Genomic DNA, 10,216 nt, shown 5'->3' with positions numbered 1-10,216 from the left:
AGGTTTTTTTTTTTTTTTTTTTTTTTGTCTTTTGTCTTTTTCCGTGTCCGGCAATGGATCGCAACCCTCAGTGTTGCCCCCATACCGGACCGGGGACCGGCAACGAGATCGCAACCCTCGGTGTTGCTCCCGCGCCTCGCTCAGCCAGTGAGCGGGAACCGGTCTGTATGTGGGATCCGAACCCTCAGGCGGGAGCACCGCCACGCTTCCCAAGTGGCGCACTATCCAGTGCGCCACCGGGCCGGCCCAAATCCAGGAGGTTTTTGCTTATTGTCCAAAATTTATTATTTCTTTTAAAAGCCTAAAGTATTTTGATTGAGTCATTGAGTATCAGTTAACATAATATAAGATATTATATTAATTTAGAAAGCTTTGGATTGTTTTCTACATAACTCTTTATGTTTTACATAGAATATATAACAAAACATTAGAAAGCACTTTGACATGGCAAAAATTAATTTACACTGAATTAAATTTTTATAATTTTATAAATTATTAGTTTTATGATTTTATAAGTAGTTAAAATTATAACAATTTTATTATCTCTTCTTCATTCTACACAGAATCCAAGAATATGGAGGTTTTTCCTTTTTACAAAACTATAGTATAAGTTTTCTGTATTTCTGTAGAAACATACAAGCAAACAGAAAGGACATTGTTGGGTGGGAGGGAGGAGAGGGAGGAGGGAGGGGGGGTTTTGGTAATGGGCCACAATAATCAAACACATTGTATATCAACAAAATAAAATTTAAAAATAAAAATAAAAAATTTAAAAAATGTTATTATAAGTAACTGCCACCAGATGGCACACATGTCAATGTTGTTACAATCCCTGAAAATAAGGATTTGTTTTTCTAATGATGTTGATGCTCACCGAAGTTTAAGTTGTTATGGATGCTAGAAAAAGAAAATACCTTTAAACTGTAAAACAGGATCAAAGTATATAAAATAATCTATAGAAGGAAGGGACTTCTTGGATCCAGATAAAATATTTTTGCAACAAAGCTACAAATGATTTAGACATCTATCAACTAATAAACTGTATAGTTGTAACACCAAGGACAAGGATTTGGATCCCTGTACCAGCCAGCTGTGAAAAAATAAATAAACACCACACAAAGAAACTCTGTACAATAAGTCACGCTACAGAGCAAAATTTTCTCTACTTTCTACCTAGGTACAATGCTCTTTATAAATTATCTAATGATATGCCTAAAAGAGCTAAAGTTGCTCTTTGCTTTCTTCATCTTCTTCCATATCAAATTATCATAGTCATCTCTAATAGGATATCGCTTTTAATTTGAAACTACCCAGTAAAACAAAAAAAAAATGCATAACATGCAAAAATCCAGAATTATAAAAGAGACAAAGTATGAAAATGAAGGTCTATGGAAGATAAAAATTCCACACAAAACACCGAACACATATTCTCATCACTAACTTACTACAAAAGGGCAGGAAATCAGTTCTTCTCCTTCCAGCTCTTGTGAGAAGAGAATTCAATTCTGAGCAATATGTTCAACTCATTATAGCCACATGACTGCACAACAAAAATTCTGGGTGACTACGTAGTGCTATTGATCTAAATTTTTTTGCTGTTCTTTTGGAAGCTACTTCTGTATGTTAAGAGTAAACTGTGTACCTTTATATACATCTTTAGGAATAAGAATTGCCTTCTTTAGAAGCACTCCTACTGACATAGATCCTGTACCAGATCTGACTGCCTTCACTGCTGCCTGTTTCATGGAATATTACATGTTTTATGTTGCTATTTTTAACTTATCACATCATTAAAACACTCCTGGAATTTATTTCTTTGAGGAGGAGAAGAAAGAAGAAAGAAAAGGAAGCAAACAATAACAAACACATATTAAAAAAAAAAAAAAAAAAGGAAGCAGAGGAAGAGAAGGGGGAGGAGGATAAGAAACCAAATACTCTATAGAAACAAAATGAAATCTAAAATGCCATATAAACTTTAAAAAATAACTTACCCACTACAGCTGTCCCTTGGTTCAGTGGTGGGGGAAAATTGGTTGGAGGATTCAATGCTATAGGGTCACATGAATTGTAATAAGAAAAGAGGGTTGTAGAAGGTGTAGGCAACAAAGAACAAGGAAAAACAGTTCCATCTTGCTTCTCTGGTAAATCAAGAGACATCTTAGAACCAGCACCACTTGGAGGCAATGATGAAAAATAAGGATCTTCTACTAAAGACATGTAAGAATATACACTCAAAGCACTAGAGTGATGCTGCTTTACATTAGAGGCATTACACATTTGGTGCTTAGAGTCACATGGCAATGAATAATTCAGTTCTGCTGAAGAAACTTGCATCACTTTTTGAGCCTGCAACTCTGCAAAACAAGAATCATGTGGTGGAGATTCCAAATAAGAAAAACTTTTCTTGATGTCCAGTTCCTTGGTTTCTCTCTGCTGTATCAATTCAAAAGGAGTTGATTTAGTCCGTATTATTGGCCCCTTTGAATTAAAATATCTTCCTGCTGCATTTACAGGTTTAGAATTAGGACATTCCCCAAACAAAATGGAGCTCAAGTCCAAACTTTGATGCTTCTGAAGAGGTTCCCCAACTATTGAAAATGGCTTTGTCATAGTTGTGTCAGAGTTTTTGTTACAACCATAATTCAGCTCCAAAAAGTCAAAAGAAGTGCTCGATTTAGCAGGGTATAAAACTAACCCTTCTTTTGCACTTATTTCAGAAGTCCTAAATTCAAAGGAAGAAGCTTCTGCATTTTCTACCTTTGTCCTTTGTTTGCTCTGTTGGCTTATTACTTTTGCTGCTTTTATGGTGCTAAAAAAAAAAGAGAGAGTAATGATAACACCATACCCCAAAGAGGCCTCTTCCCAGCATCACAATGAAGCATAAGCATGAGATTCATCTCCCAGACACAATTAGACAGTTTTTAGATATGTAAAATTGAACTCACCATTTTGGTAAACTAGGAGAATAAGAGTCTGCTTGTGGAGTGGGATTTTGCTCAGGAATTGAATTCTTTGCTTGAATCTTAAAAAAAAAATAGAGATTGGTTTTAGTGAAGCAATGTCAGTGACATATTTTAACACTCAGAAGGCTGAACAGTAATTTTTCAGAAAATATAAGGATTTAAAATAATTCATGAAAGGGTTAGATGAGCTTCCAAAATATTGAACCCAGTAAGAACTTGTTCCTATACTAAGTTTGAAAGGTCAGAATAAAGGTTTAATAGTGTTATAGACACTAGAAAGGATTTATTTATAGCACCATCTTTTAAAATGTGAGAGTTTTAAAATGTTCTTGGCAATAACGCAGTCTCAAGAACACTCTACCTTCAGAAATTTCAGCGTCTGAGCTATAAATGTTAATAGGTGTTTATTAGGTCCCTGTGCCTATCTCATCTTGTTCTACTCTTTTTCTCCTCATATGCTCCAGGTATACTGGGGTTTTTTGACATTCTTTTAGCATGCCAAACACCCTTCTAATTCAAGGCTTTTACACTTACTATTATTCCCTCCAATTGATATACACTTGCTCCAGATTTTGCATGGCTTACTCCTAAGTAATTTGACCTCTTCTTAAATGTCATCCTCATAAGGAAAACTTCCCTGACCCACCAACCTAAAATCACACTCCCACACCTGCTCAGCCACTCTCAACCTTTATTTTCTTTATAGTAAAGTCACATTATGAAATTTGTTACTGTGCTTCATGGAATCTTAAGATACCATTAGTTGTAAAAATACATCCTGATTTTGGAAATGCTAAAATGTAAAAAAAAAAAAAATTACAATTTTTTTTTCCTTTTTGTCTTTTTTCGTGACCTGTAATGGGATCGCAACCCTCAGTGTCGTGCCCGCACCGCGCTCAACCAGTGAGCAGACCGGTTTCTATATGGGATCCGAACCCTTGGCGGGAGCGCCGCCGCACTCCCAAGCGCCACACTCTACTGAGTGCGCCACCGGGCCGGCCCCAAAAATTACAATTTTAAGATATTAGCTGTTATGGGTTTAATTGTGTCTCCTCCAAATGGTATGTTGAAATCTAACCCCTGATATCTCATGAATGTGATCTTATTTGGAAACAGGGTCCTTGCAAATGTCATTAATTAATATGGGGTCATACTGGATTAGGGTGGTACAGTGAATTGTGTCCTTATGAGAAGAGAAAACAGAGATGCATAGGGAGAACACCAGGTGATAATGGAGGTGGAGATTGGAGTCAATATCTGCAAGCCAATGAATGCCAAGGATTGCCAACAAACACAGAAACTAGGAAGAGGCAAGGAAGATTCTTCCTCTAGCTATCAGAGAAAACATGGCTCTGCCAACACCTTGACTTCAGACTTCTAGCCTCTAGAACTGTGAGAGAATAATTTTCTGTTGTTTTAAGCACTCCAGTTTATAGTACTTGCTACAGCAGCCCTAGCAAACTAATAGAGAGATTTCCATACACCACTTTCAATAATGGATAGAAAAATTGGACAGAAGATTGATAAGGAGATAGAGGACTTAAAAACACTATAAACCAATTAGACCTAACAGACATATATAGAACACACCAGCCAACAACAGCAGAATACACATTCTTCTCACATACACATGAAACATTCTCCAGGATAGGCCATATGTTAGGTCACAAAACAAGTCTTAATAAGTTTGAAGAGACTGAAATAATGCAAAGTGCCTTTCCTGATCACAACAGAATGAAGCTAGAAATCAATAACATAAGGAAAACTTGAAAATTCACAAATATGTGGAAATTAAACAACACACTCTTATACAATTCATGGGTCAAAGAAGAAATCACAAAGGAAATTAGAAAATACCTGAGACAAATGAAAACAAAAATACAACAAAACAAAACTAATGAGATACAGTGAAAGCAGTGCTAAGAAGAAAATTAACAGCTATTAATGCATATATTACAAAAGAAGGAAGATCCCAAATTGATAACCTAACTTTACACTTTAAGGAACTAGAAAAGGAAGAGGAAAGCAAATTCAAAGCTAGCAGAAGGGACCGGTTCCCACTCACTAGTTGAGCGAGGCACGGGAGCAACGCCGAGGGTTGCGATCCCGTTGCCGGTCCCTGGTCCGGTACGGGGGCAACACTGAGGGTTGTGATCTGTTGCCGGACACGGAAAAAAAAAAAAAAAAAAAAAAAAAAAAAAAAAAAAAGCTAGCAGAAGGAAGGAAATATTAAAGATTAGAGTGGAGATAAAGGAAATAGAGACTAGAAAAAGTAGAGAAACTCAACAAAACTAAAAGTTTATTCTTTGAAAAGATCAACAAAATTGACAAACCTTTAGCTAAATGGACTGAGAAAGAAAGAGGATTCAGATTACTAAAATCAGAGATGAAATTGTAGTCATTACTACCAATATTACAGAAATAAAAATTATAAGAGAATACTATGAACAAATGGTGCATTTGTTGGTATGCCAACAAATTGGATAACCTAGATGAAATGGACAAATTCCTAGAGACATACAATCTACCAAAATTAAGGAAGAACTAGAAAATCTGAATAGGCCTACAACTAGTAAGGAAATTGAATCAGCAATCAAAAACCTCCTGACAAAGAAAAACCCAGGAACATTCATTCATTCGTTAATGGATTAAAAAACTGTGGATTATATACATAATGGAATACTATTCAGTTATAAAAAGAAAGGATATCAATTTGCAGCAACATGGATGGAATTGGAAACTGTCATGCTAAGTGAAGTAAGTCAGGCACAGAAAGACAAATACCCCATGGTCTTACTCATGTAGAATCTTTTTTAAAAAAGTGGTTCTCATAGAAGTAGAGAGTATAATAATGGTTACTGGGGGAAGAGGGGGTGGAGAAGGGGTGGATTAACAGGCACAAAATTATGCTGTATACCCTAAGTGATTCATTGTGTAGTATATGCATGTATTGAAACAACACACTGTATCCCACAAAAATAAATATAAATAAAATTTAAAAGATAAAAAAAATTAACTTTAAAAATAAAAAAATTAAATAAAAGATAATTATTTGTTTAAAAAAGAAAAAGAAAAGAAAAACCCAGGAACAGATGGCTTCACTTATGAATTCTACCAAACATTTAAAGAAAAATTAACACCAATCCGCCACAAACTCTTCCAAAAAATTAAATGGGAAGGGATATTTCCTAAGGCATTGTATGAAGTCAGCATTACCCCAATGCCATAGCCAGACAAAAACAGTACAAGGAACAGAAAACTACAGACCAACTTATTTTATAAATATTGATGTGAAAGTCTTCAGTAAAATACTAGCAAACCAAATTCAGCCACATAATACAAGAATTACACACCATGACCAAGTGAGATTTATTCCCAGAGTGCATACAAAAATTAATCTAATTCACCACATGAATAAGATGAAGGGGAAAAAGCCCATGTGATCATCTCCATTGATGGAGAAAAAGCATTTGACAGAATTCATGATAAAAAACTCTTAACAAACTAGGAATATAAGGAAATTTCCTCAACATGACAAAACCCAGGAAAACCCACAGCTAACATCTTACTCAATGGTGAAAAATTGAAAGTTTTTCTCCTAAAATCAGGAACAAGATAAGGATGCCAACTTTTGCCACTTCTGTTCAACACAGTACTGAAGTTCTAGGCTGAACAATTGGCAAGACAAATAAATAAATGGCATTCAAATTGGAAAAGAGAAAGTAAAATTATTTCTATTCTCAGATGAATGATCTTATATATAGAAAAATTTCACCAAAAAAACTGTTAGAGCTTGTAACAAGTTGCAGGATACAAAATCAATACACAAAAACCAGTTGCATTTTTATACATTAGCAATGAACAATCTGAAAAGAACATTAATAAAACAATTCTCTTTACAATGCCTTCAAAAATAATAAAATAGTTAGGAATAAATCTATCCAAGGAGGCAAAAGACTTGTATATTGAAAACTACAAAGCATTGCTGAAAGAAATTAAACAAGACATAGATAAATAGACATTCCATGTTCATGCAATTAAAGACTTAGTATTGTTAAGATAACAATACAATCAAAGTGATCTACAGGTTAACTGCAATCTTAAAAACCCAAAAGCATTTTTACAGAAATAGAAAAACTCATCCTAAAATTCATATGGAATTTCAAGCAACACCAAATAGCCAAAACAATCTTGAAAAAGAAGAGTAAAGTTGGAGGACTCACACTTTCTGATTTCAAAATTTACTACAAAGCTACAGTAATCAAAACAGTGTGGTACTGGCATTGGATTGACCAATGAGATAGAACAGATGGCCTAAAAATAAACCCTCACATATGTGGGCAATTGATTTTGGACAAAGGTACCAAGATCATGCAATAGAAAAAGGACAGACTTCAACAAATGGTGCTGGGAAAACTGGATATCCCCATGCAAAGAAGAAGTTAAACACTTATATTACAAAATATATAAAAATTAACTCAAAATTATCGAAAACCTAGTTGTAAGGAACTGAAACTATAAAACTCTTAGAAGAAAACATAAGCTTCATAATATTGGATTTGGCAATGATTTCTTGGATATGACACCAAAGACATGGGCAACAAAAGAAAAATAGACAAATTGGACTTCATCAAAGTTCAGAACTTTTATACATCAAAGGACACAATCAACCGAGTAAAAAGGCAACTTACAGAATAGGAGACAATATTTGCAAATCACATATCTGATAAGGGATTAATATCCAGAATATTTAGAGAACTCCTTAAACTTAACAACAACCAAAAAACCACCCAATTAAAAAATGGGCAAAGGACTTGACAAGACATTTTTTCAAAGAAGATATGCAAATAGCCAATAAACACACAAAAAGATGCTTAACATCACTAATCATTAGGAAAATACTAATTAAAAGCACAATGAGATACAAGTTCACACCAGTAGGATGGCCACCATAAAAATAAAGAACAAGTTTTGGCAAATATGTAGAAAAATTAGAACCCTTATGTACTGCTAGTGGGAATGTAAAATAGTGCCGCTGCTATAGCAAACAGTATGATAGTTCCTCAAAAAACTAAACAGAATTACTACATGATCCAGCAATTCCACTTCTGGGTATATACACAAAAGGATTGAAAGCAGGGACATGAAGAGATATTTGTACACCCATGTTCATAGCAGCATTACTCACAATAGCCAGAAGGTGGAAGCAACACAAGTGTTCAATGATGGATGAATGCATAAACAAAATGCAGTATATGTTTTCAATGGAATATTATTTAGCCTTACAAAGGAAGGAAATTCTGACACATGTTACAAGATGGATGAACCTTGAGGACATTAGGCTAAGTGAAATAAACCAGACACAAAAGGACAAATATTGTATGATTCCACTCATAGGAGGTACCTAGAGTGGTCTAATTCATAGAAACAGAAATGATGGTTTCCAGGGGCCAGTAGGAGGAGAAAGTGGGGAGTTATTGTTTAATGGGCGCAGAGTTTCTGTTCAGGATGATGAAAAAGTTCTAAAAATAAATAGTAGTGATGGTCTCACAACATTGTGAATGTACTCAATGCCAGTCCATCGTACACTTAAAAATGGTTGAAATGGTAAATTAAAATTATATATTTTATCTCAATAAAAAATTTTAATTGGAAAGTGTCTCCTCCTCTTCTATTTCCTGGTACAGACTGTATAAAATTTGTATTAATTCTTACTTAAACATTTGGTAGGATTCTCCAGAGAAACTATGTGGGCCTGGAAATTTCTTTTTGGGGAGTTTTTAATTACAAATCCAATTCTCTTAATCATTAAGGGGCTATTCAGATTACCTATGTGGTAGGTTGTGTTTTTTGAGAAAGTAATCCATTTTGTCTAAGTTGCTAAATTATGTGTGTAGAAATGTTCATATTATTTCTTTATTATCCTTCTGATATCTTCAGGGCCTGTAGTGATAGCTCCCTTTAATTCCTAATATTAGTCATTTTTTTCTCCCTTTTTATCTTTGTCAGTCTTCTTAGAGGTTTGTCAATTTTATTGATCTTTTCAGAGAACCACCTCTTCAATTCACTGATTTTCTCAATTGTTTTCTGTTTTCTATTGCATTGATTTCTGCTCTTTATAATTTTCTTTTTCTATATTCTTGAAGTGGAGCTTAGGTTATTGACTTGAGAGTTTTACTATTTTCTAATGTATGAACTTAGTGCTATAAATTTCCCTCTCAGGACTGCTGTAGCTCTGTCCCATTGATTTTGATATTTTGCATTTTTATCTTTGTTCAGTTAAAAGTTTTTTTTTTTTAATTTCCTTTGAAACTTCTTTGACTCAATGGATGATTTAGAAGAGTGTGGTTTGGTTTCCAAGTGTTTGGATATTTTCCCGTTATCTTTCTGTCACTGATTTCTAGTTTGATTCCATTGTGGTCAGAGAATACATTCAATATGATTTCAATTATTTTAAATGTTTGAGATTTGTTTTATGGCTCAGGATATAGTCTCTCTTGGTATAACCCCATGGGCGATGGAAAAGAATGTATATTCTTGTGTTTGGGGGTGGAGTGTTCTATAAATTCAGTCCTGTCAGTTGATGGTGTTGCTGAGTTTGCCTATATCCTTGCTGATTTTGTGTTCTATCAATTGTTGAGAAGGGGGCATTGAAGTCTCCAACTATGACTGTTATAATATAATCATCTTAAATATTTCCTCTGAAAAAATTCTTTATAAAATAGAAATCAATTAATTTTCTTCAAACAATAAAAAATTAGTATTTCCAATCAAAAGTCAGCATCATGCTTAGTAGTGAAGCACCATAATCTTTCTCATTAAAATTAGCATATCTGTATCACCTCTATGATTTAACATTGTTCTGGGAGTACTAGCCAATGAAATAGGAATGAATATGAAATAAGTAACAATTAGCAACTATACTCATATTCCACATTCCTTCACCATATTGTTTCTCTGGAGTCAACATTAACTATAGGATTCCTTAATTAATTTCCTAGCCCCAACAGTTTTTTCTAGCTTTCTTCCCTTCCCCATCCACCTATTTTGCTGAGGTCTCAGCAAACTTCATCACTCAATTGGGTGGGAATTATAATCAGGGCCATGTCTTGTACACTTTGTATTCCTAATGCTGAAAAACTGTAGAACCTCATTGATTATTTTCAGATTAATAATCAAAAATGTAATATTAAAAATTGAAATGTATATGTTACATTATGTACACTCTGGAAGGTAAATCACTAATTTTGTGT

General features: G+C 34.3%; 1 protein-coding gene across 3 annotated transcripts in view; it reads right to left on the bottom strand.

Moving 5' to 3' along the window:
- Positions 1 to 10,216, bottom strand: part of PTPN22 (protein tyrosine phosphatase, non-receptor type 22 (lymphoid)) — a 53,031-nt gene that overhangs the window by 17,223 nt on the left and 25,592 nt on the right. For all 3 annotated transcript variants that reach the window (XM_008574468.1, XM_008574470.1, XM_008574469.1), the window contains 2 exons: positions 2,946 to 3,022; positions 1,992 to 2,809 (listed from right to left, as the gene is read on the bottom strand). In XM_008574468.1, coding sequence (XP_008572690.1) covers positions 1,992 to 2,809; positions 2,946 to 3,022 — 895 coding nt within the window. The remainder of the gene's footprint in view (positions 1 to 1,991; positions 2,810 to 2,945; positions 3,023 to 10,216) is intronic.

This window comes from Galeopterus variegatus, unplaced genomic scaffold (assembly GCF_000696425.1).
Source record: "Galeopterus variegatus unplaced genomic scaffold, G_variegatus-3.0.2 Scaffold1052, whole genome shotgun sequence".
NCBI lineage: Eukaryota > Metazoa > Chordata > Mammalia > Dermoptera > Cynocephalidae > Galeopterus > Galeopterus variegatus.
This window is presented reverse-complemented; position numbering and strand designations above follow the sequence as displayed.